The 26,693-nt window shown below is 42.4% G+C and overlaps 1 protein-coding gene across 1 annotated transcript in view; it reads right to left on the reverse strand.

Moving 5' to 3' along the window:
* Positions 1 to 26,693, reverse strand: part of LOC122540179 (dynein axonemal heavy chain 8-like) — a 1,258,818-nt gene that overhangs the window by 201,223 nt on the left and 1,030,902 nt on the right. The window contains exons 65-67 of the mRNA XM_087976819.1: positions 23,047 to 23,165; positions 5,069 to 5,172; positions 208 to 384 (exon numbers count right to left, since the gene is read on the reverse strand). Coding sequence (XP_087832945.1) covers positions 208 to 384; positions 5,069 to 5,172; positions 23,047 to 23,165 — 400 coding nt within the window. The remainder of the gene's footprint in view (positions 1 to 207; positions 385 to 5,068; positions 5,173 to 23,046; positions 23,166 to 26,693) is intronic.

The raw sequence follows: 26,693 nt of genomic DNA on the forward strand, positions 1-26,693 counted from the left end.
TTCTGTTAGATTTGGTCTTTTTAAGCTTCCAAGTTGCCCTTTCATTACAACATTTCCTGCTTAACAACAGACAGTGCTACAACCTTGGTTTAAATTACTTCTGTTGCCCCAGATACCCCTTATTTTAGCACCGTAGGAATTTGATTGAGCGTATTTATAAAAGCAATGTATTTAAGAAATTCCCCATGGGTCAGTCACAATACTTACATTGAGAGCAGCCTCTGCAGCTTCAAGAGCTGGCTTTGCAGCAATTAGTTTGCCCTCTGCTATATTTTTGTCCACTTCGATTTCATCCACAATTTTCTGGGCCTTATCTTTCACTATCATGACTTCATTCTTGACCAGTTCTGCTGCTTGAGCACTCACTGTGACCTCTCCTAGAACCTGCAGATTGTCAGAGAAAAAAGACAGGAAAAATATCTTTAATATTGTTTTTAGTTGTGATGCTGCAGTTAACGACATTTTGAAATGAAACTCATTAATTTTCTAGCGGTAGGCTCCAGGTGAATAACTGCAGCTAATAGACAACAGCTGCAAGGATATGGTGCATTTCAGTAATTTTGAGTTGATTGCTTTTTATCCTCTTTGGCTGCATAGATAGGAGTATCAAATGACTTGAATTTGGAGATTAAAAGATATCCCCAGGAGAGCTATGAGTCATTCACAGAAGCAGCACATCAGCAGTATCAATAACTTGTAGATAATGGTACACGTAAGGCTGTAGGTGCACTACACTTAAATTTGTAGAAGGCACTTATCAAAGATTATTGCAGAAAATAAAAACTCTTGGTAAAAGGGGTAACATGTTAGTATGGATAGAAGATTGGCTGGCCAGCTGGCTGGCAGAAAACAGAGTATGCATAAATGGGTCTTTGTCTGATTGGCAGGATTGTGATGAGTAAAGCCTCACAAGATCCGTGCTGGGCCCCAGCTTTTTATGGTTTACATCCATTGCTGAAATGAGTTGAGGGAAGGTGTGATAGAAAACTTCACAGTCAGTACCATGGTAAATAGGGAAGTACGTTGTGAAAAAGATACAAAGGACATTGTAGTCAGATATAAATCTGGAGCATCATGTGGAAAAATGTATATTTTTCACTTTGACGGGAAGAATAAAAGTACAATATCATGCAAATATAAGTGATTTAGATGTGAACATGGGAGGTATGGTTAGTAAGTTTGCAGATGACACCAAAATTGGAGGTGTAATGGACAGCCGAGAGGGTTACCTGTGTGTACAATGGGACCTTGATCAGATGGGTCAGTGGGCCGAGGAGTGGCAGATGGAGTTTCATTTAAATAAATTTGGAACGCTGCATTTTGAAAAGGCAAATCAGGTGGAACTTATACACTTAATGGTAAGCTTCTGTAAGGGTGTGTTGCTGAACAAAGGTGTTGGAGTGTAGGTTCATGTTTCTTTTAAAATGGAATGGTAGGTAGATAGGCTAGTGAAGAAGGCATTTGGTATGCTTGCCTTTATTGGTCAGTGCATTGAGTATATGAGTTGGGAGATCATGTTGTGGCTGTACAGGACATTGGTTAGGCCACTATTGGAATACTGGGTTCAATTCTCATCTCCCTGCCATAGGAAGTATGTTGTAAAATTTGAAAGGGTTCAGAAAAGATTGACAAGGATGTTGCCAGGGTTGGAGGGTTTGAGCTAGAGGGAGAGGCTGAATAGGCCGGGACTACTTTTCCAGCAGCATCGAAAGTGGAGGAGTGACCTTATAGAGATTATTAAATCATGAGGGGCATGGATAAGGTAAATAGACAAGGTCTTTTCCCCAGGGTAGTGGAGTCCAAAGCTAGAGGGCAATAGATTTAAGGTGAGATGGTAAAGATTTAAAAAGGATCTAAGGGGTACCTCTTAGCAGAAAGGGTGGTGCATGATTGGAAAGAAGCTGCCAGAGGAAGTGGGGGATGCTGGTACAATTAAAACATCTGAAAGGCATCTGGATGGGTATATGAATAGGAAGAGTTGAGAGGGATATGGGCCAAACGGTGGCAAATGGGACTAGATTAATTTAGGATACATCGTCAGCATGGACAAGTTGGACCAGCCTGTATAGCATAATGACTCCATAAATGCATAACTCTGAAATGCAATGGGATTTAGGTATTTGGTACATGAGTCACAGAAGTTAGTATGCAAATATAACATATAATTAAGGAAGCTAATGGAATGTTTGCCTTTATGCGAGGAACTGAACACAAAAATAAGAATCGAGAATGTGGGGCTGGAAAAGCACAGCAGGTCAGGCAGCATCCAAGGAGCAGGAAAGTCGACATTTTGGCCAAAAGCCGTTCATCAGGAATGAGGCTGGGAGCCTTGGGGGTGGAGAGATAAATGGGAGGGGGGTGGGGCTCAGGGAAAGGTAGCTGAGAGTGTGATTGGGAGATGGAGGTGGGGGTAAAGGTGATAGGTCGGAGAGGAGGGTGGAGTGGAGAGGTGGGAAGGAAGATCGACAGGTAGGACAGGTCAGTGCTGAGCTGGAAGGTTGGAACTGAGATAAGGTGGAGGAGGGGAAATGAGGAAACTGGTGAAATCCACATTGATGACATGTGGTTGGAGGGTCCCGAGGTGGAAGATGAGGCATTCTTCCTCCAGGCGCCGGGTGGTAAGGAAGTGGCGACGGAGGAGGCCCAGGACCTGCATGTCCTCGGCACTGTGGGAGGGGGACTTGAAGAATTTGGCCATGGGCTGATGGGGTTGTTTGTTGCAGGTGTCCCAGAGATGTTCTCTGAAGCGCTCTGTGAGTAGATGTCCTGTCTCCCCAGTGTAGAGGAGATCGCATTGGGAGCAATGGAAATACCAAATAACATGTGTGGAAGTGCAGGTTAAACTTTGATAGATGTGGAAGGCTACTTTGGGGTCTTGGACGGAGGTGAGGAGTTGCAGGTATGGCGGCAGGTTTTGCAACTCCTGCCGTGGCAGGGGAAGTTGCTGGGAGGGAAGGGTGGGCATTTTTACAGGAGGCAAGGTGGGAGGAGGTCTAGTCCAGGTAGCTGTGGGAGTCAGTGAGTTTGTAGAAAATATCAGTGTTGAGTCAGTCACTGTTGATGGAGATGGAGAGATCCAGGAAGGGGCGGGAGGTGTCTGACATGGTCCAGGTGAATTTCAGGTCAGGGTGGAATGTGTTGGTGAAACTGCAGGAATTACAAAACCTGCACCCACATCTCCCCCTCACCTCCGTCCAAGAGAGCCTTCCACATCCATCAAAGTTTCACCTGCACTTCCACACGTCATTTACTGTGTCCATTGCTCCCGATGCAGTCTCCTCTGCATTGGAGAGACAGGACGCCTACTCGCAGAGTGCTTCAGAGAACCTCTCTGGGACACCACGCCAACCATGCCCACCACTCCGTGGACAAACACTCAACTCTCCCTCTCACTCCGCTAAGGACATGGACGGTTCTGAGCCTCCTCCATCGCTACTCCCTTACCACACAAGGCCTGGAGGAAGAACGCCTCATCTTCCACCTTAGGACCCTTCAACCCCAGGGCATCAATGTGGATTTCACCAGTATCCTCATACCCCTCCCTCCCACTTATCCCAGATCCAACCTTCCAGCTCAGCACCACCCTCATGACCTGTCATACCTGTCCATCTTCCTTCCCACCTATCCACTCCACCCTCCCCTCTGACCTGACTTAGAGTAGATTACTTACAGTGTGGAAACAGGCCCTTCGGCCCAAGAAGTCCACACCGACCCGCCGAAGTGCACCCACCCAGACTCTAGGGGCAATTTAGCATGGCCAATTCACCTAACCTGCACATTGTGGGAGGAAACCGGAGCTCCCGGAGGAAACCCGTGCAGCCACGGGGAGAATGTGCAAACTCCACACAGTCAATCGCCTGTGGCGGGAATTGAACCCAGGTCTCTGGCGCTGTGAGGCAGCAGTGCTAACCACTGTGCCACCACCTATCAACTTTACCCCCACCTCCATCCACCTATTGCACTCTCAGCTACCTTCCCCCAGCCCCACCCCCCTCCCATTTATCTCTCCACCCCCAAGGCTCCCCGCCTCATTCCTGATGAAGGGCTTTTCCCTGAAACGTTGATTTCCCTGCTCCTCGAACACTGCCTAACCTGCTGTGCTTTTACAGCGCCACACTCTCGACTCTGATCTCCAGCATCTGCAGTCCTCACTTTCACAAAAATAAGAATGTTATGCTTCAATTGTACAAGGCATTGGTGAGACCACACCTCAAATACTGTTCGTAGTTTTGGTGTCCTTGTTTAAAGAAGACTGCATATGCCTTTGAGATGCGATAGAGGCGGTTTCCTAGATTGACACCTGGAATGAGCAGAACAGAGATGTAGAGTACCAGAGTTTCTTCCATCACAGTTGTGCAGCTTTGGAACTGCCTACTTTAAAAGATGGCGAAGGTGGAATCACTGAATAGTTTTAAATTAAAAATCACACAACACCAGTTTATAGTCCAACAGGTTTATTTGGAAGTACTAGTTTTTGGAGTGCTGCTACTTCATCAGGTAATTAGTGGGGCAGGATCATAAGACACAATTTATAGCAAAAGATCTTAGTGCCCCAAATCTCATCTCTGAGGCACACAACTAGTCATCTCCAACCAGAAAACACCCATTTATCCCCATTCTTTACTTCCTGTTCATTAACCAATCCTCTATCCATGCTAATACATTATCCATAATGCCATGCATCTTTATCTCATGCAGGAGACTTTTGTGCGGCACTTTGTTGAATGCCATTCACTAGCTAATTTCTTATGTCAATGTCCTAATTAACAAGCCTGGTTTATAATTTTCCCAAAGCTTGGCAGTTAACTGTCGAATATTATTAATTGGTGCATTCTTCATGACAACACCTCTACCATTCCAAATCTACTTGCCACTCATCAGCACTCTTCACTCATGCAATGTAAATGCTGGCTTTCTTCTTGAATTGATATTCTTGCAAAATTTCCTGATGAGTGCAAGACAAAAGGTTTCAACAAAATGGGTTTATTTTCAGCAATACTCAAGTTCTGAACTTCCTAATGAACACAAGATACACAATATAATATTTTAAAACATTATGCACACCAACCTTATCAGCATTACGTGAAGCCACTGCCAACTCCTTTTCTTTCTGTGCTAATTCTTTTGCGAGAACAGCGACGGATTCTGTTGCTTCTAGAAGCTTGGAGAGACCTGCAATAAGGTGTTATATCTGATTACTATTGATGCACTTGTGGCAATGCTAATCCTTTAACAAGGTTATGCTGTCGTTGGCTTTTTTTTGAGAGGTCATAAAAGCAGTGATTCCGAAAAGCCTGAGTATAAATATTTGAGAATGTTTTCAAGTTTAAAAAAAAACTTGTGCAATGAAAGGGGAGTGGCCAGTTCTCCCAGCTCAGCTTTTCTCTGGTTTGGGTTGGTTTTAGCAAGTAGCCAGTTGTGAAGCTGCTGGATCCAAAGAAGCAGGTCCATGCTGATCCTTACTCTCTCTGACATCTCTCTTGTAAGAACCTATGTTTGATTTTACCTTTCTTCTGCCAAGGGGTGTTTATGAGGATTGTTGCAAGTATCTGGAAAAGCATCATTAAGTTGAGATAATCTGTTCAGTTTTCAAATAGGTTAAATTATTCTGCATTCTGTTCTCTTTTGTTTGGGTTTCATTCTGTAATCTTGCAAATAAATTCGGTTTTGTTCAAAACTAAATAGTTTGACCAGCTGCATCCATCCTGGAGTATCCACTTTCATCTGCTTAAAACAACTGGCAAAGTTAGGGTTTGGGCTATTTTAGTTGGAGCCACCTCCTTCCGGGAGGAAAGGAGAGATAATTACAGCATTTAAATTTGCTGGAAATATGTATATAGAATATAGAACAATGCAGTGCAGACCAGGCCCTTCGGCACACGATGTTGCACTGACCAGGGCCACTAAATTTAGAGTCATACAGCACAGAAACAGACCCTTCGGTCCAACTCATCCATGTTGACCAGATTTCCCAAACTAAACTAGTCCCACTCGCCTGCATTTGCCATATCCCTTTAAACCTTTCCTATTCATGTACCTATCCAAATATCTCCAATGTTGCAACGGTACCTGCATTTACTACTTCCTAGTTAACAGCTTCTGTGTTCCTTGGAGAAATGCTATCAATCTTTAGAGATGGCTAAAGTTTATTTGAAAATGAAGCAGCTTGAGTTAGAGGCAAAAGACAAGGAAAGGGCAAAAAAAATTAAACTGTTTGAATTACAATTAAAAGCAGAAGAAAGAGAAAAATAACAAAATGCCCTAGCAGAACAAAAAGAAAACGACAGAATTGCTTTAGCAGAACAAAAAGTAAATGACAAAAAATTGATTTAACAGAACAAAAATAAAAACAGAAAGAGAGAGAGTAATGAAAGAAAAGAAGAGAGAAGAAAGGGAGGGAGTTTGAACTTCATAAATTAGTACTTAGACAGGAAAGTCAGCTTAAAAGGATGGAGAAGAAGGATTAAGGTAAGCTTAGTGAGGAAGAGAATGAGGATGGGCAAGTCCATGGTAGCCAAAGGCTGGTAAGAAACTGTTTAAATATATTCAAGCTTGCCCAAAGTTGATGAGAAGGATGTTAAAGACTTTTCCATATCATTTGTGGGTGGCGTGGTGGCTCAGTGGTTAGCGCTGCTACGTCACAGCACCAAGGACACGGGTTTGATTCCAGCCTTGGACAACTGTCTGTGTGGAGTTTGTACATTCTCCCCGTATCTGTGTGGGTTTCCTCTGGGTGCTCCGATTTCCTCCCACAGTCCAAACATGTGCAGGTCAGGTGAACTGGCCATGCTAAATTGCCCATAGTGTTAGATGCATGAATCAGAGGGAAATAGGTCTGGGTGGGTGACTCTTCAGAGTGTTGGTGTGGACTCATTGGGCTGAAGGGCCTGTTTCCACACTGTAGGGAATCTAATCCAACCGAATCTAATTTGAAATGATGGCTAAACAAATGCAGTAGCTGGTGACCATGTGGGTTTTGTTGATCAAAACAAAACTTGTAGGTTAAGTTAGTAAGGTATTGGCATCACTCAGAGGAGGCATCTGGGGTGTATGAGGAGGTGAAGAAAGCCATCTTAAATGCATATGATCATCTGCTAGAAGTCTACAGGAATAGTGCCAGAAGACTGGAGGATAGCAAATGTTATCCCCTTGTTTAAGAAGGGGAGTAGAGACAACCCTGGTAAGTATACTTACTTTGGTTGTGGGTAAAGTATTGGAAACAATTATAAGAGATAGGATCTATAATCATCTAGAAAGGAATAATTTGATTAGGAATAGTCAACACAGTTTGTGAAAGGTAGGTCATGCTTCATAAACCTAATTGAGTTCTTTGAGAAGGTGACCAAACAGGGGGATGAGGGTAAAGCGGTTGATGTGGTGTATGTGGATTTCAGTAAAGCGTTTGATGAGGTTCCCCACTATTGCAGAAAATATGGAGGCATGGGATTGAGGGTGATTTGGTGGTTTGGATCAGAAATTGGCTAGCTGAAAGAAGACAAAAGGTGGTGGCTGATGGGAACTGTTCATCCTGGAGTTCAGTTACTAGTGGTGTATTGCAAGGATCTATTTTGGGGCCACTGCTATTTGTCAGTTTTTATAAATGATCTGGATGAGGGCGTAGAAGGATGGGTTAGTAAATTTGTGGATGACACAAGAGTCATAGTCATAGAGATGTACAGCATGGAAACAGACCCTTCAGTCCAACCTGTCCATGCCGACCAGATATCCCAACCCAATCTAGTCCCATCTGTCAGCACCCGGCCCATATCCCTCCAAACCCTTCCTATTCATATTCCCATCCAAATGTCTCTTAAATGTTGCAATTGTACCAGCCTCCACCACATCCTCTGGCACTTCATTCCATACATGTACCACTGTTCTGGGTAGTGCCGAAGGATGTTGCAGGTTACAAAGAGACATAGGTAAGCTGCAGAGCTGGGCAAATGGAAATTGTTTAATGCGGAAAAGTGTGAGGTGATTCACTTTGGAAGAAGTAACAGGAATACAGAGTACTTGGCTAAGGATAAGAGTCTTGGCAGTGTGGGTGAGCAGAGAGATCTTGGTGTTCATGCACATAGCTTCCTGAAAGTTGACACCCAGGGTTGATAGGGTTGTTCAGAAGGCATATGGTGTGTTAGCTTTTATAGGTAGAGGGATTGAGTTTTGGAGCCATGAGGTCATGTTGCAGCTGTACAAAACTCTGGTTTGGCTGCACTTGGAGTATTGCGTGGAGTTCTGGTCGTCGCATTACAAGAAGGATGTGGAAGTATTGGAAAGAATGCAGATGGGATTTACCAGGATGTTGCCTGGTATGAAGGGAAGGTCTTATGAGGAAAGGCTGAGGGACTTAAGGCTGTTTTTGTGAAAGAGAAGGTTGAGAGGTGACTTAATAGAGACATCTGAGATGATCAGAGGATTAGATAGGGTGGACAGTGAAAGCCTTTTTTCTCATATGGTGATGACTAGCAAAGGGGACATATCTTTAAATTGAGGGGTGATAGATACAGGACAGAGGTTAGATGTAGTTTCTTTACTCAGAGAGTAGTAAGGGCTTGGAATGCTCTTTCTGCAACAGTAGTAGACTTGCCAACTTTAAGGGCATTTAAATGGTCACTGGATAAACATATGGATGATAATGGAACAGTATAGGTTAGATGGGGTTCAGGCTGGTTTCACAGGTCTGCACATCGAGGGCTGAAGGACCTGTACTGCACTGTAATATTTTATGTACTATGTTTAAGGAATACAAAGATGGACCTTAGTCAAACTACAGTGAAGTTGAAAGGATCAAAGTAATTTTGATAGGTGGATAAGGGCATTAAAAATAGAGCAAACCTATGATGCTCTTAGGGAGACAATTATTTTGGAGAAGTTTAAAAATTCATTTCCTGAAGTCGTGACAACTCATGTGGAAGAGCAGAGAGTTAAAACAGCCAGATTCGCAGCTGAAATGGCTGATGATTATGAGTTGGCTCATAAATCAATGTTTGGCTTCCAAAATCAATTTCAATCCATAAGGGATAGAAATTGGGGAAAAAAACAGATCCTCGCGTGGAATGGGAAAGGTAGATGTCGGTGAAGATCATAAGGATAACTTACCACAGGGTAAAAAGGAAACTCTTGAAGTGAAAAGATACATTAAAAAGCTCCCATGCTTTCATGGCAATAAAGTAGGCCACATGACATCACAGTGTTGGTGGGTTATAAAAAGCACTGGGAAGCAAGATGTAGGAAATCCGGATAAGCCAGTGAATGTTGTTGGAGTGGTAACAGAGGCTAGGAAGCTGCACCAGAATGTACAACCTGATCAGAGGTTGGTTAAGGGGGAAGTGCCAGATATTCTTAAAACATATACCTGCAAAGGTAAAGTTCACTTACGCAGGCTAGGAGCAAGGGTTTTACAAATATATTAAGGACAAAAGGGTAACTAGGGAGAGAATTCGGCCCCTCAAAGATCAGCAAGGCGGCCTTTGTGTGGAGCCACAGAAAATGGTGCGGCATACTAAATGAATATTTTGCATCAGTATTTACTGTGGAAAAGGATATGGAAGATATAGACTGTAGGGAAATAAATGGTGACATCTTGCAAAATGTCCAGATTACAGAGGAGGAAGTGCTGGATGTCTTGAAACGGGTAAAGGTGGATAAATCCCCAGGACCTGATCAGGTGTACCCGAGAACTCTGTGGGAAGCTAGAGAAGTGATTGCTGGGCCTCTTACTGAGATATTTGTATTATCGACAGTCACAGGTGAGGTTCCGGAAGACTGGAGGTTGGCAAACGTGGTGCCACTGTTTAAGAAGGGCGGTAAAGACAAGTCAGGGAACTATAGACCGCTGAGCCTGATGTTGGTAGTGGGCAAGTTGTTGGAGAGAATCCTGAGGGACAGGATGTACATGTATTTGGAAAGGCAAGGACTGATTAGGGATAGTCAACATGGCTTTGTGCATGTGAAATGATGTTTCACAAACTTGATTGAGTTTTTTGAAGAAGTAACAAAGAGGATTGATGAGGGCTGAACAGTAGATGTGATCTATATGGACTTCAGTAAGGCGTTCGACAAGGTTCCCCATGGGAGACTGATTAGCAAGGTTAGATCTCATGGAATAAAGGGAGAACTAGCCATTTGGATACAGAACTGGCTCAAAGGTAGAAGACAGAGGGTGATGGTGGAGGGTTGTTTTTCAGACTGGAAGCCTGTAACCAGTGGAGTGCCCCAAGGATTGGTGCTGGGTCCTCTACTTTTTGTCATTTATATAAATGATTTGGATGCGAGCATAAGAGGTACAGTTAGTAAGTTTGCAGATGACACCAAAATTGGAGGTGGACAGCGAAGAGGCTTAACTCAGATTACAATAGGATCTTGACCAGATGGGCCAATGGGCTGAGAAGTGGCAGATGGAGTTTAGTTCAAATAAATGCAAGGTGCTGCATTTTGGGAAAGCAAATCTTAGCAGGACTTATACACTTAATGGTAAGGTCCTAGGGAGTGAACAAAGAGACCTTGGAGTACAGGTTCATAGCTCCTTGAAAGTGGAGTCGCAGGTAGATAGGATAGTGAAGAAGGCATTTGGTATGCTTTCCTTTATTGATCAGAGTATTGAGTACAGGAGTTGGGAGGTCATGTTGCAGCTGTACAGGACATTGGTTAGGCCACTGTTGGAATGTTGCGTGCAATTCTGGTCTCGTTCCTATCGGAAAGATGTTGTGAAACTTGAAAGGGTTCAGAAAAGATTTACAAGGATGTTGCCAGGGATGGAGGATTTGAGCTATAGGGAGAGGCTGAACAGGCTGGGGCTGTTTTCCCTGGATCGTCGGAAGCTGAGGGGTGACCTTATAGAGGTTTACAAAATTATGAGGGGCATGGATAGGATAAATAGACAAAGTCTTTTCCCTGGGATTGGGGAGTCCAGATCTATAGGGCATAGGTTTAGGGTGAGAGGGGAAAGATATAAAAGAGACCTAAGGGGCAACTTTTTCACGCAGGGGGTGGTATGTGTATGGAATGAGCTGCCAGACGATGTGGTGGAGGCTGGTACAATTGCAACATTTAAGAGGCATTTGGATGGGTATATGAATAGGAAGGGTTTGGAGGGATATGGGCCGGGTGCTGGCAGGTGGGACTAGATTGGGTTGGGATATCTGGTCAGCATGGACGGGTTGGACCAAAGGGTCTGTTTCCATGCTGTACGTCTCTATGACTCTAAGTTACAATATTGAGAGATACACAATCCTCTCAATCTTTGATGTTGAAAGATGAGGAGATATGTACCGCTAAAGAATATTGGCAGAAAAGGTGAATTCACGGTGAGACTAAAAGTGTTCACTTCTGTAGAATGAGGTTAGAGTGTCCAGTGATGAGTGGGGAAGTTGTGATCGGCGTCCTGGACAAACTCTCAGCTCCAGGAATACAATTTGTTCTTGCTAATGATGTAACTGGTTCACAGATAGGAGAGCTGCCTACTATGGTTGAAAAGCCATTGGAAACTCAGCCAACTGAACCATTGCAGGGCACATATCCTGACATTTTTCCTGACTGTGTGGTAATGAAGTCACAAAGTCCCCAGTTGAAACAAGTGAGATCAGAGAGTCGAGATAAGAAAGTTGAAGTGGAATTAGCAGAGGTCCTATTTGATCAAATGGTTGACACAATCCAGGAGCAGATAGATGACAAAGCAGACATCTTTAGCTCAGATTAACTGAGTTACAGCAGAAAAATGAAGATTAAAGGCATACAAAGAAAAAAAACCAGGTGTATCCCTCAATGTTATCGACAATAGGTGCAGGAGCAGGCCATTCGGTCCTTTGAGCCAGCACCACCATTCATTATGATCATGGCTGATCATCCACAATCAGTATCTTGTTCCTGCCTTATCCCCATAACTCTTGATTCAACTATCTCTAAGAGCTCTATCCATCTCTTTCTTGAAAGTATCCAGAGACTTGGCCTCTACTGCCTTCTGGGGCACAGCATTCCATATATCCATCACACTCTAGGTGAAGAAGTTTCTCCTCAACTCTGTTCTCAATGGCCTACCCCTTATTTTTAAACTGTGTCCTCTGGTTCTTGACTCACCAATCAGCTGAAACATACTTCCTGCCTCCAGAGTGTCCAGTCCTTTAATGATCTTATATATCTCAATCAGATCCCCTCTCATCCTTCTAAACTCAAATGTATACAAGCCCAGTCACTCCAACCTTTCAACATATGATAGTCCCACCATTCCGGGAATTGACCTTGTGAACCCAAGCTGTACTCCCTCAATAGCCAGAATGTCCTTTCTCAAATTTGGAGACCAAAACTGCACACAGTACTCCAGGTATGGTCTCACCAGGGCACTGTTAAGCTGCAGAAGGACCGCTTTGCTCCTATACTCAATTCCTCTTGTTATGAAGGCCTGCATGCCATTAGCTTTTTTCACCACCTGCTGTACCTGCATGCTTGCTTTCATTGACTGATGTACAAGAACACCTAGATCATATTGTACTTCTCCTTTACCTAACTTGACTCCATTTAGATAGTAATCTGCCTTCCTGTTCTTGCCACCAAAGTGGAAAACCACACATTTATCCACATTAAACTGCATCTGCCATGCATCAGTCCATTCACCTAACCTGTCCAAATCACCCTGTATTCTCATAACATTCTCCTCACATTTCACCCTGCCACCCAGCTTTGTGTCATCAGCAAATTTGCTAATATTACTTTTAATATCTTCATCCAAATCATTAATGTATATTGTAAATGGCTGCAGTCCCAGCACCAAACCTTGTGGTACCCCACTTGTCACCACTTGCCATTCCGAAAGGGACCTGTTTATCATTACTCTTTGCTTCCTGTTAGCCAGCCAATTTTCAATCCAAGTCAGTATTTTGCCCCAATATCATGTGCCCTAATTTTGCTTACTAATCTCCTATGTAGGACTTTATCAAAGGTTTTCAGAAAGTCCAGGTACACCACATCCACTCGCTCTCCCTTGTCCATCTTCATAGTTACATCCTCAAACAATTCCAGAAGATTAATCAAGCATGATTTCTCATTTGTAAATCCATGCTGATTCTGACCTATCCTGTTACTGCTATCCAAATGAGTCATAATTTCATCTTTTATAACTGACTCCAGCATCTTTCACACCACTGACATCAGACTAACCAGTCTATAATTCCGTTTTCTCTCTCCCTCCTTTCTTGAAAAGTGGGACAACATTAGCCACTCTCCAAACTGCAGGAACTGATCCTGAATCTATAAAACATTGGAAAATGATTACCAATCCGTCCACAATTTCTAGAGCCACCTCTTTAAGTACCCTGGGATGTAGACCATCAGGTCCCAGGGACTTAACAGCCTTCAGACCTAACAGTCTATCCAACACCATTTCCTGCCTAATATAAATTCCCTTCAGCTGATCCATTAACCTCGGTCCTTCAGCCACTATTACGTCTGGGAGATTGCTTGTGTCTTCCCTAGTGAAGACAGATCCAAAGTACCTATTCAACTCTTCTGCCATTTCTTTACTCCTCATAATAAATTTACCCGTTTCTGTCTTCAAGGGCCCAATTTTTGTCTTAATCATTGTTTTTCTTTTCTCATACCTAAAAAAACTTTCACTATCCTCCTTTATATTTTTGGCCAGTTTGCCTTCGTACCTCATTTTTTTACTCCACATATTGCCTTTTTAGTTATCCTCTGTTGCTCTTCTGGCTTCCCACTCATCTTTGCTTTGTTATACTTCTTCTCTTTTATCTTACAGTCCTTAACTTCCTTTGTCAGCCACAGCCTCCTCTGCCTCCTCTGCCTCCTCGTAGGATCTTTCTTCCTCTTTGGAATTAACTGATCCTGCAACTTCTTTTTTTATGTATGCCTGTTATTATCTTAGAAATGATGTCTTAATGAGGAAATGGAGACTATCACATATTCAGGCAGATGAATACATTCATCAAGCCATATTGCCAGTGGGCTATAGAAAGGAGATGTTGCGAGTGGTGCATGAACTACCAGTCGGGGGTCATTTAGGGATAAGAAAAGTCCAAGTTAAAATACTAAAACATTTTTACTGGCTTGGGCTGCACAGGGACGTAGTTGAATTTTGCCAGACGTATCATACGTGTCAGGTAATTGGAAAACCACAGGCAGTGATAAAACCCGTATCTTTAATACCTATTCCTGCATTTGAGGAACCTTTTACAAGAGTCCTAATTGATTGCATCGGACCCCTACCTAATACAAGAAGTGGGAATCAGTATTTATGAACAATATTGCATGTGTCCACTCAATTTCCAGAGGCTTTCCATTACTCAAAAGATTGCAAAGAAATTACTCAAATTTTTCATCAGATATGGACTACCCACAGAGATCCAATCAGATCAAGGGTTAAACTTCAAATCAAAATTGTTCGAGGAAGTTAGAGACATTTTAGAAATAAAACAATTCAAATCTACTGCATACCATCCAATATCACCAGGAGTGCTGGAAAGGTGGCATCAGACATTAAAGACCATGTTGAGGGCTTATAGTCAACACTATCCAGATGAGTGGGAGAAGGGAATTCTGTTTGTACTTGTTGTGATCAGAGATGCACCAAATGAATCGACCAAATTCAGTCCATTTGAATCAGTTTTTAGTCATGAAGTGAAAAGATTGGTAAAATTGATTAAGGAGAAATTGTTAAGTCATAATTCAGAGAACACATATTTGGACTATGTGTCAAATTTTAGGGAACGATTGAATAGAGCAGGGGAGTTGGATGGACACCATTTAAAAGTATCACAGAATACAATGAAACAGGATAAGAAATCAAAAACTCGCAATTTTGCTATCAAGGATAAGGTGTTAGTGTTATTCCAGTGATAGGTGAATCTTTAAAAGCAACCTTGCAGTGACTAGAGCTCACCTATAGTAATGGTGCCAAAACCAAATGGTACCCAATGGTTATGTGTGCACCATCACAGAGTCAATGCAATTACAAAGACTGTGTTGAAAAGGTGGGACAAGCAACTTATATTTCTAAGTTTGACTTGTTCAGAGGATATTGGCAGGTACCTTTGTCAGAAAGAGCGAAGACATTTTCGGCTTTCATAATGCCAAATGGACTATCAGTTTAAAATCATGCCATTTGTTATGAAAAACACTCTAGCCATATTTCAGAGACTAACCAATAAGGTCATTTCTGGATTTCCCAATTGTGTAATTTATATTGATGCCCTGGTGATTTTTAGTCATACATGGAAGGAACAGATGCATCATTTATCGGAATTGTTTGATCAACTTTGGGAGGCAGGCTTGGTGGTAAACCTGGGTAAAAGTGAATTTTCCAAAGCCCAGTCACCTTCCTGGGCCATGGTATTGGACATGGACAAATTGCCCCACAAAGTGCAAAAAGAAAGGTCATTGGGGGGTTTCCTGTACCATTGACAAAAACAGCAGTACTACAGTTCCTGAGATCGAGTGGGTTTTATTGAACATTTGTACCAAATCTTAGCAGAGTGGCTGCTCCACTCACTGAATTGCCAAAGAGAGGCAAGAGGTTTCAATGGACAGCGGACTGTCAGAAGGCATTTCACAACCTAAAAGCGTTAACCACTACCCCCGTATTACCCACACCTAATTATGCAAAGCCATTCAAGGGAGCTATCGATTTGAGTGATGTGGTGTTGGTGCTGTACTCTTACAGGAAGATGACAAGAAGGTAGAAAGTGTCCTCCAGGAAACTGAACATTCATCAGCAGTAAAATTCCACAGTTGAGAAGGTGACTTTGAGCTTGGTGTTGGTGCTACAACATTTCAATATTTATGTTACCAGTAATGTATCTGAGACAATCACATACAATAATAATGTGGAGAAATTTAAGGACCAAAATTCCAGACTGTTTAAATGGAGATTGTTCTTACAGCCATTTAACTAGAAAACTGTTCATGTGGCAGGAGGAGAAAATGTGACATTTCGATGCATTATCAAGACTTGAATGAGAAACTGAAGTGTTCGGTGGCAGTGGGAAAACAGACTGAAACAGAATTTAGTGTCGAGAGGAAGGGCTTTTGCTCGAAACGTTGATTTTCTTGCTCCTAGGATGCTGCCTGACCTGCTGTGCTTTTCCAGCACCACACTCTTGACTCTAATCTCCCAGCATCTGCAGTTCAGACTTTCGCCAAGTTGATTGAAACAGAATGTAGTCATGCATGTTTACATGTTTATAGTCAATTTAATGTATATATGTGTTGTAGTGTACTAACAATTTAAAATTAAGGATTTTTAGAATGAAGACATTTTTGGATATTGATGGCTCATTTTAGTACAAGGGGGCATGTGCGATGATGCTACTCCTTTCACAAGATTAAACTGTTGTTAGTTTCTTTTTATGAGAGTTGTAAAAGCAGCAATTCCAAAATGTCTGGATTAAACTACTTGAGAATGCTTTCAAATTAAAAAAAAACTTGTACAATGAAAGGCAAGTGGCCAGTTCTCCCAACTCAGCTTTTCTCTGGTTTGGGTTGGTTTTTCCAAGCAGTTAGTTGTGAAGCTGCTGGACCCAAAGAAGCAGGTCCATGCTGATCCTCCCTCTCTCTGACATTCTCCTGTAAGAACCTGTGTTTGAATTTACCGTTTGCGCACAAGGGGTGTAAATGGATATTGTTGTAAATATTTGGAACAGCATCATTAAGTTGGGATAATCTGTTGGGTTTTTGGATAGATTGTTATTCTCTATTCAGTTATCTTTTGGTTGTGTTCCATTCGGTAATTCTATAAATAAATTCTGTTTTGTTTAAAACTAAGTGGTTGTGCTAGCTGCATCTTTCCTGTGTCACACATCTGGTTTCTTCTTTTTCCCTCAAAGCCGTTCCTTTTCTCAAGGTTACTATGTCCTTGGTTTTTATCTGAGGGGTAATAAACCGCTGTCGGATCCGATTAGACTGGTTTGGTACAGAGATTAAAGGGTATTGAGAGGCCTTTTTGTTTATATGTAAACAGATGAGACTTCAGGCCAAAGTGGTCATGTTTTAGAAGTGACCAGTATAATGAAAGGGGAGTGGTCAGCTATCTGGCTTAGCAGTTTAGTTCAGTCCAGAACTGTTTGGGAGTTCAACAGTGAGCTGCGTAGAAACTCTCTCTCTCCTTCTAACTTCAACCTGTAAGCATGTGTTCCACTTGTACTGGTTTTTAAGGGTGCTTGCTTATTGGGACTATTGTGTATATTCAGAACAGCATAATTAAGTCTAGTTTGGACAAACTCAGTTCTGTAGGGGTTCTTTATCCTGTCCTTTGTTTCATTGTGTAATTTTGTGAATAAATTTCTGTCTATTTTAAAATCGAGTAGTCAACCTAGCTACCTCACTCCGGATAATTTTCACTGTACACTTACTGAAACAAGTTGCACAATTATTCCTGAAGAAGGGCTTATGCCTGAAATGTTGACTCTCCTGCTCCTCTGATGCTGCCTGACCTGCTGTGCTTTTCCAGCGCCACACTTGTCGACTGAGGGGGGAGTGGAGGAAGAAGCATCTGGATGAGTACTTATAATACTAGGGCATTGTAGGCTATGAACCGAGTGCAGGTAAATGGGATTTGTGCAGTTTGGTGTTTATTGATTTGCATTGACATGGTGAGTCCTACATCAGTGCTGTATGACCCTATGGCTCTATTCTTCACCTTTCGAGGTGAAGATGGCTGTGTTTATCCTCTGGGGTGTTTAGCAGCTTTCCAGTGGGCTATTGGGTAACTGCTAAACTCAATTTGTGCCTTGAAAAGAGACATAGTAAAATAGTTGATGATACAATGCCAAGTGGGAATGCTAGCTGTGAAAAGGACAAAAAGCATTTGCAAAGAGGGAAGGGGTGGTAGTGTTGCGATATTGTCACTGGAGACTAGCCAGAAACTCAGGCCAATGGGTTCAAATTCCACATGGCAAATGGTGAAACTTGAATAAATGAAAATCTATAATTAAAATCTAGCCTATTGGTGTCCACATAACCATTGTTAATTATTGTAAAAGCCACCAGGTTCACTAATGTCCTTCAGGGAAGGAAATCAACTATCTTTACCTGGTCTGGCCTACGTGTGACTTCAAACCCACAGCAATATGGTCTTAAATGCCTTCCAAAATGGTTCAAGCAAGCCACTTAGTTAAGTGATAAACAGAGATGAGGAATACGTGCTGGCCTAGTCAGCAATGCTGTACATTTTTTTAAAAATCAGGTTTCGTGATTGGGCAATAAGGTGACAAATGGAATGTATGGAACAAAGAGATTTTACACCTTAGTAACAGAAGCAAAGAGTCCAGGAACAGTATTTGGCCACTTGGCTCTTGGAACCTGCTCCACTATTCAATATGATCATGGCTGATCATCAAACACAGTGCCCTCTTCCTGCCTTTCCACTATACCCTTTGACCCTTTCAGAGCCAAGAACTATATCTATCTCCTTTTTAAAAAAAAAATGATTTAGTTCAATCGCTTTCTCTGTTGGAGAATTTCACAGGCTGACCTTGCTCTGGGTGAAGAAATTTCTCCTTGTCTCAGTCTAAATGGCCTACCCTGTATCTTCAGATTGTGTTCCCTGATTCTGGAGTTCCCAATTGTTGGGAACATTTAGAACTGTAAGATACAGGAGTAGAATTAGGCGATTCAGCGAATCACGTCTGGTCCACCATTTAATTATGGCTGATACGTTTCTCAATCCCATTCTCCTGCCTTTTCCCTGAAACTCTTGATCTTCTTATAATCAAGAACCTATCCAACTCTGTCTTAAATACACTCAACAACTTGGTCTCCACAGCCCTCTGCAGCAATAAGGCCCATAGATTAACCAAATATGTGGTGCTGGAAACGCACAGCAGGTCAGGCAGCATTCGAGGAGCAGGAGAATCGCCGTTTCAGGTAAAAGCCCAGGAATGGGGATGTGAGCTGAAGATGTGAGGAGACAAATGGGGAGGTGGGGCTGGGGTGCAAGGTAAGCTGAGAGTGCAATAGGTAGATGGATGTGGGGGGTGATGGTGATAGGTCAGAGAGGAGGGTGGAGCGGATAGGTGGGAAGGAAGATGGATAGGTAGGACACGTCATGAGGGCAGTGCCAAATTGGAAGGTTGGAACTGGGATAAGGTGGGGGGAGGGGAAATGAGGAAACTGGTGAAATCCACATTGATGCCATTGGGTTGGAGGGTCCAGAGGCAGAAGATGAGGTGTTCTTCTGCAGACGTTGGTGGTAAGGGAGGGAACCCCATCACCAGAGATATATTTTTCTCCCTACCCCATCTGCTTTCTGTAAAGACCATTCCCTCCACGAGTTCCTCGTCAGGTCCATGCCCCCTACCAATCCATCCTCGCCTCCTGACACATTCCTCTGCCACTGCAGGAATTGCAAAGCCTGTACCCACACCTCCCCCCTCACCTCCATTCAAGGCCCCAAAGGAGCCTTCCACATCCATCAAAGTTTCACCTGCACTTCCACACATGTCATTTACATGTCAGTCAGTCTTTTTTGTGAATAGGTTGAAAATAAAGGTATTTGGATTTATAACACAGACCAACTAGATTACTTTGTTGTTTAATTTTTGCTCTCCCAAAATTATTAAGAAATTGCTCAGCCTTGCAAATCTGTGTCAAGAATTGATTGTTTGCAGAGTCTGGGATTGGTTTTTCAAAAGTCTGGTTAAGAACTACTTAGGCCAATTTTGAGGGTCTTTGATGGCTGTATTTTTATTGTGTTGCAAATACAGAGGTAAAAAGGTTGGTTCGACTGTCTGTGTTCTATGTCATAATATTATAAAGGCCAACATACCATTTGCCTCTTTACCACTAGCTATACTTTTATGCTTACTTTCAGGAACTGGTGTATAAGGACACCCAAATCTCATTGCATCTCCCTCTTCCCCAATAAGCAACAATTTGATTTCAGATAGTCAACATGGTTTCGTCAAGGGCATGTCTCACAAACCTCATTGAGTTTTTTGAGAAGGTGACCAAGCATGTAGATGAGGATAGGGCAGTTGACGTGGTATACATGGACTTCAGTAAAGCCTTTGATAAGGTTCCACATGGTAGGCTGATGGAGAAAATGCAGAGGCATGGAATTGAGGGTGATTTAGCAGTTTGGATTAGAAACAGGCTTCCTGAAAGAAGGCAACAAGTGGTGATTGATGGAAAATATTCAGCCTGGAGTCCGGTTACTAGGTCCGGTGTACCACAATGATCTGTTTTGGGACCACTGCTGTTTGTCATTTTTATAAATGACTTAGACGCAGGCATAGGTGGGTGCATTAGTAAATTTGTAGATGACACTAAAGTTGGTGGAGTAGTGGACAGTTTGGAAGAATGTTACAGGTTGCAGGGGGACTTGGATAAACTGCAGAATTGGGCTGAGATGTGGCAAATGGAGTTCAATGCAGCTAAATGTGAGGTGATGCACTTTGGGAAGAATAACAGGAAGGCAGAGTACTGGGCCAATGGAAAGATTCTTGGTAGTGTGGATGTGCAGAGGGATCTAGGAGTCCATGTGCATAGATCCCTGAAGTTTGCCATCCAAGTGGATAGTGCTGTTAAGGAGGCATATGGTGTGTTAGGTTTCATTGGTAGAGGGATTGAGTTCTGGAACCGCAGTATCATGCTGCAACTATACAAAACGCTGGTGCGGCCACACTTGGGAATACTGTGTACAGTTCTGGTCGCCCCATTACAGGAAGGATGTGGAAGTATTGGAAAAGGTGCAGAGGAGATTTACCAGGATGTTGCCTGGTCTGGAGGGAAGATCTTATGGGGAAAAGCTGAGAGACTTGGGTCTGTTCTCATTGGAAAGAAGAAGGCTAAGGGGGATTTGATAGAGACATACAAGATGATCAGAGGATTAGATAGGGTAGACAGTGAAAGACTTTTTTCCTAGGATGATGATGTCAGCTTGTACGAGAGGGCATAACTACAAATTGAGGGGTGATAGATTTAAGACAGATGTCAGAGGCAGGTTCTTTACGCAGAGAGTGGTAAGGGCATGGAATGCCCTACCTGCTAATGGAGAAAGTGAGGTCTGCAGATGCTGGAGATCAAAGTTGAAACTTTATTGCTGGAACAGCACAGCAGGTCAGGCAGCATCCAGGGAACAGGAGATTCGACGTTTCGGGCACAGGCCCTTCTTCAGGAATGAGCAGAGAGTGTTCAGCAGGAGAAGATAAAAGGTAGGGAGGAGGGACTTGGAGGAGGGGCGTTGGAAATGTGATAGGTGGAAAGAGGTCAAGGTGAGGGTGATAGGTCCCATACTCCGACCTATCACCCTCACCTTGACCTCTTTCCACCTATCACATTTCCAACGCCCCTCCTCCAAGTCCCTCCTCCCTACCTTTTATCTTCTCCTGCTGAACACTCTCTGCTCATTCCTGAAGAAGGGCCTGTGCCCGAAACGTCGAATCTCCTGTTCCCTGGATGCTGCCTGACCTGCTGTGCTGTTCCAGCAATAAAGTTTCAACTGCTAATGGAGTCAACTCAGCCACACTAGAGAGATTTAAACAATCCTTAGATAAGCACATGAATGATGATGGGATAGTGTAGGCGGACGAGCTAAGAATAGTTCACAGGTCGGCGCAACATCGAGGGCCAAAGGGCCTGTTCTGCGCTGTATTGTTCTATGTTCTATGTTCTAAATTACCATTCAGAAAGTAATCTGTCTTCCTGTTCTTGCTACCAAAGTCAATACTTCATCTGCCACGTATTTGCCCACTCATTCAATTTGTTCAAATCACACTGAAGCATTTCTGCATCCTCCTCACAGTCCACCTTCTCACCTCGCTGCAAACTCAGAGATACTGCATTTAATTCACTCATCTAAATCATTCATATATATTGTGAATAGCTGAGGTCCAAGCAATGACCCATTTCTACTGACTCTTTGTTTCCTGTTTGTGAACCAATTCTCCATCTATGTCAGTACACTATCCCCAATCTCATACGTTTTCATATTGTATTCTAATCTCTTGCATTGGACCTTATTGAAAGCATTCTTGCAGTCCAAGTAAAGCACATCCAGGGATTCCCCCTTATCAATTGTATTAGTTACATCCTCAAAAAAAAACTTTCATGCTTCTCCATATCCCTTGACATTTTTAGTGTCTTGAAATATGTACATTTCTTTCTTAAGAATGTTCAGACTTGGCCTCCACAATTTTATGTGGTGGAGAATTCCACAGCTTCACCACTCTCTGAGTCAAGAAATCCCTCCTTTCTCAATCCTAAATGATGTACCCTACATCCAGAGCCAATGAGCCCCTTGTTGTAGACCGACCATGAGAAGAAACATTATCCCTGAATCCAGTCGATCCAGCCCTATCCGAATTTTATACATTTCAAGGTTATTCTGGCTCCCTCCAACTCTATTCTTCCAGATTGCAGTGAATACAAGCCTAGTTAAAACAATCGCTCTTATCCAACAATCCTGCTATCCCAGAAATCAGTCAGGTATGGCAAGTCAACCCTTTCATCGATACGGAAACTCAGACTGTATTCACTACTTCAGGTGTGGCCTTACCAAGATCCATTTAGACTGGAGTAAGACAGCCTTGTTTCTGTATTCACATGTTCTTGCATGAAAGACTAACATACTATTTGTCTTCCGAGCTGCATGCTACACTTAAATTCTTGCTTTCAGTGACTGGTGTAGAAGGATATCCAGGCCCTTTCTACATCAACATTTCCCTGTCTAATTTTTCTATGTTTCTTTTATATCCAGGTGGATAACATCACACTTGTCCAGGATGTACTGCATCTGCCATGTGTTTACCAATCACCCAATCTGTTTGAATCATCTTGTAGCCTCTTTACATCCTTCTCACCACTCACAATCCTAACGAGCTTTGTGTCGGCAGCAAATATCTTCAATCCCTGCAATACCCCACCAGGTGCAGTCTGTTTGAAAAACACCCATTTATTCCTGTACATTGTGTTTTTCTGTTGCTGACCATTTCTCATACCATGTCAATATATTAAAGTCAATTCCATGTGCTTTAATTTCACACACTTACATCTTAATATTAAAAAACTGGCACCAATATTTGTCCATGGAAATATACCTACCCAGTTGCATGTGTTCTGCTAGTTCATTGATGTTTGCATGTTTCTCTGTGTAAACAGATTTGTAGCTGTTGATAAAGGCAAGGTAAGATTTGGGAGTTATATGTGTTCTTCGTCGATATCTGAAAAGTATGAATGTGAAGGACTTATTATTGTGCAGTTATGTACACTGTATTTCAACAGTAATAAAACATCTGTGAGCCTGATGAGATATCTTAAATTGAATTTATGCATTTACTGTTGTCATTATTCTTCCTATATTGCTTATCAATTGTATCTATTTTTGCTGGAAAATATCTTGAACAAAAATATAACCAGTTGAATATAAAAGACAGCATAAACCCTCAGTAGCAATGTAATCTTCATTTACTTCTTTAATGCAATTGTTTCCAGAAGTATCCAACATCTCAGAAACCTCTTAAACTACGTTTGTACCTTCTAAATAATTTAAGACAACCATTAAGTCAGAGACGTTATAAATGTGTACCTGTCACTCTGTGCCTCCCTACAAGCAAAGTACCTGGCAAAAGAAGATCAAGGAGCAACAAGACCCAAAAAATCAAAAGGATTGTTTTAATAAACTCTGTCGACTAGAGATCATTGAACTTCCTTCCCAATCTTTCATTCTATCCATCACTCTGATGATTTTGTCTGTCTGTCTGTATTTGTAGGGGGTGGTTTTATAAAGTAACTAGAGTTTTAACTAGTGGGGTCATATGCTGGAAGTTCATAATTGTACATTTGTAGCTAGAATTTATTTGTTTGGAATAAATCCTTGGAGTAAAAAAACCCTTGTTAATTCTTAAAGCCTGCTCAGTACTTTCTGTCACCCTGCGTCTAAAATCACACAAATTGGGGAATTCTGTGAACTTTTATCATATCTTTAACATTCATGTTGACTCCAGAAATAGGGGTCTTGATTTCAAGCTCCATATCCCAGTGAAACATAACGCCAAGCCATCTAGTTTTGAGATTTTGGAGTGGTGGTACAGAACTGCATTCTACTGACTATTTATCTTGTTTCCCTCTACTCATTATATTTGTGTGTCTGTTTTCTTTGTGTATCCGTGTATGTGTGTGGAAGTTACAAAAGGGGTAAAGTTGAAATTACTTAAATTGGAAATCACATCTTTTATTGTATTAAAGAAATAATTGGACACAAAATGTTAACTCTGTTTCACTCTCCACAGATGCTGCCAGACCTTATGTGTTTCTCTCACACTTTATGTTTTTAGTTCTGTATTTGACTCTTGCTGCTTAAGTTACACATTAATAGATTAGCAGTTCACATTGTATTGCAGTTTACTATTGGTTAAAGACGGTTTACTTAAAATAAGTGGTAATTTTGCTATCAATGGGAGAAACTGTAGTGTATATTCTTTTACATAGAAATATCAAAAATAAGAGCAAGAGTAGGGCATTCGGCGCTACCATTCATTATGATAATGGCTTATCAGCCAACTCAGTATCCTGTTCCTGTTTCTCCCCATTTCCTTTGATACCTTTAGTTCCAAGTGTTATATCCAACTCCTTCTTAAAATCATATAATATTTTGGCCTTAACTGATTTCTATGGTACTGAATTCCATTGGCTCACTGCTCTCTGATTGAAGAAATTTCTCCTCATTTCAATCGTAAATGATTTACCCTGTTTCCTCAGACTGTGGCACATGGTTCTGAACTTCCCCATTGTTAGGAACATCTTTCCTGCATCTACCCAAATAAGTAGAATGGATGGCTTTGAGGTATGTAGAGAAGAGGTGTTGGAAATCCTGGAAAAGGTGAAAATAGATAAGTCCCCTGGGCCTGATGGCATTTATCCTAGGATTCTCTGGGAAGCAAGGGAGGAGATTGCAGAGCCATTGGCCTTGATTTTTATGTCCTCTTTGTCTACAGGAGTAGTGCCAGAAGACTGGAGGATAGCAAATGTGGTTCCCTTGTTCAAAAAGGGGGGTAGGGATAACCCTAGTAACTATAGGCCGGTGAGTCTCACTTCTGTTGTGGGCAAAATCTTAGAGAGAATTGTAAGGGATAGGATTTATGAACATCTGGATAGGAATAATGTGATCAAGGATAGTCAGCATGGTTTTGTGAAGGGCAGGTCGTGCCTCACAAACCTTATTGAATTCTTTGAAAAGGTGACGAAGGAGGTTGATGAGGGGAAAGCGGTAGATGTGGTATATATGGATTTTAGTAAGGCATTTGATAAGGTTCCCCATGGTAGGCTACTGCAGAAAATACGAAGATATGGCATTGAGGGTGAGTTGGAGGTTTGGATTAGGAATTGGCTGGATGGAAGAAGACAGAGGGTAGTAGTTGATGGCAAAGTTTCTTCATGGAGTGCCGTCACTAGCGGTGTTCCGCAAGGATCTGTTTTGGGACCATTGCTGTTTGTCATTTTTATAAATGACCTGGAAGAGGGGTTAGAAGGTTGGGTGAGCAAGTTTGCGGATGATACGAAAGTCGGAGGAGTTGTTGACAGTGAGGAAGGATGTGGCAGGTTACAGCAGGATATAGAGAAGCTGCAGAGCTGGGCAGAAAGGTGGCAAATGGAATTCAATATAGCTAAGTGTGAGGTGATTCACTTTGGGAAGAATAACAAAAAGATGGGGTACTGGGCTAATGGTCGGATACTTGGTAGTGTGGATGAGCAGAGGGATCTTGGTGTCCATGTACACAGATCTCTGAAAGTTGCCACCCAGGTAAATAGTGCGGTGAGGAAGGCATATGGCGTACTGGCTTTTATTGGTAGAGGAATTGAGTTCCGGAGTCCTGAGGTCATGATGCAGTTGTATAAGACTCTGGTGCGGCCGCATCTGGAATATTGTGTGCAGTTTTGGTCGCCATACTATAGGAAGGATGTGGAGGCACTGGAACGGGTGCAGAGGAGGTTTACCAGGATGTTGCCTGGTATGGAAGGAAGATCGTATGAGGAAAGACTGAGACACTTGGGGCTGTTTTCATTAGAGAAAAGAAGGTTTAGGGGTGACTTGATTGAGGTGTACAAGATGATTAGGGGGTTAGATAGGGTTGACAGTGTGAACTTTTTCCCGCGTATGGAGTCGGGTATTACAAGGGGGCATAGCTTTAAATTAAGGGGGGGGTAGATATAGGACTGAAGTTAGGGGTAGGTTCTTCACTCAGCGAGTCGTAAGTTCATGGAATGCCCTGCCAGTAGCAGTGGTGGACTCTCCCTCTTTATGGGCATTTAAGCGGGCATTGGATAGGTATATGGAGGATAATGGGTTAGTATAGGTTAGGTGGGCTTGGATCGGCGCAACATCGAGGGCCAAAGGGCCTGTACTGCGCTGTATTCTTCTATGTTCTATGTTCTACCCTATCCAGTCTTGTTGGAATTTTATTGGTTTCTATCAGATTCCACTTATTCTTCTGAACTCTAGCAAATATAATCCTAACTGATTCAATCCCTCCTTATATATCAGTCCCACCATCCCAGGAATTAGTCTGGTAAACTTTGTTGGACTTCCTCCCAAGCCATAACATCCTTCTTCAGATAAGGAGACCAAAATTGCACACAATAATCCAGGTGTTGTCTTTCCAAGGCCTTTTACAATTACAGCAAGGCATCCCTATCTTGCTACGAAGGGCAGTATACCATTTGCCTTCTTCACCACTTGTTGCATCTGCATG

This window comes from Chiloscyllium plagiosum, unplaced genomic scaffold, assembly GCF_037043375.1.
Source record: "Chiloscyllium plagiosum isolate Xiang-an unplaced genomic scaffold, Cpla_swu_hap1 HiC_scaffold_3, whole genome shotgun sequence".
NCBI lineage: Eukaryota > Metazoa > Chordata > Chondrichthyes > Orectolobiformes > Hemiscylliidae > Chiloscyllium > Chiloscyllium plagiosum.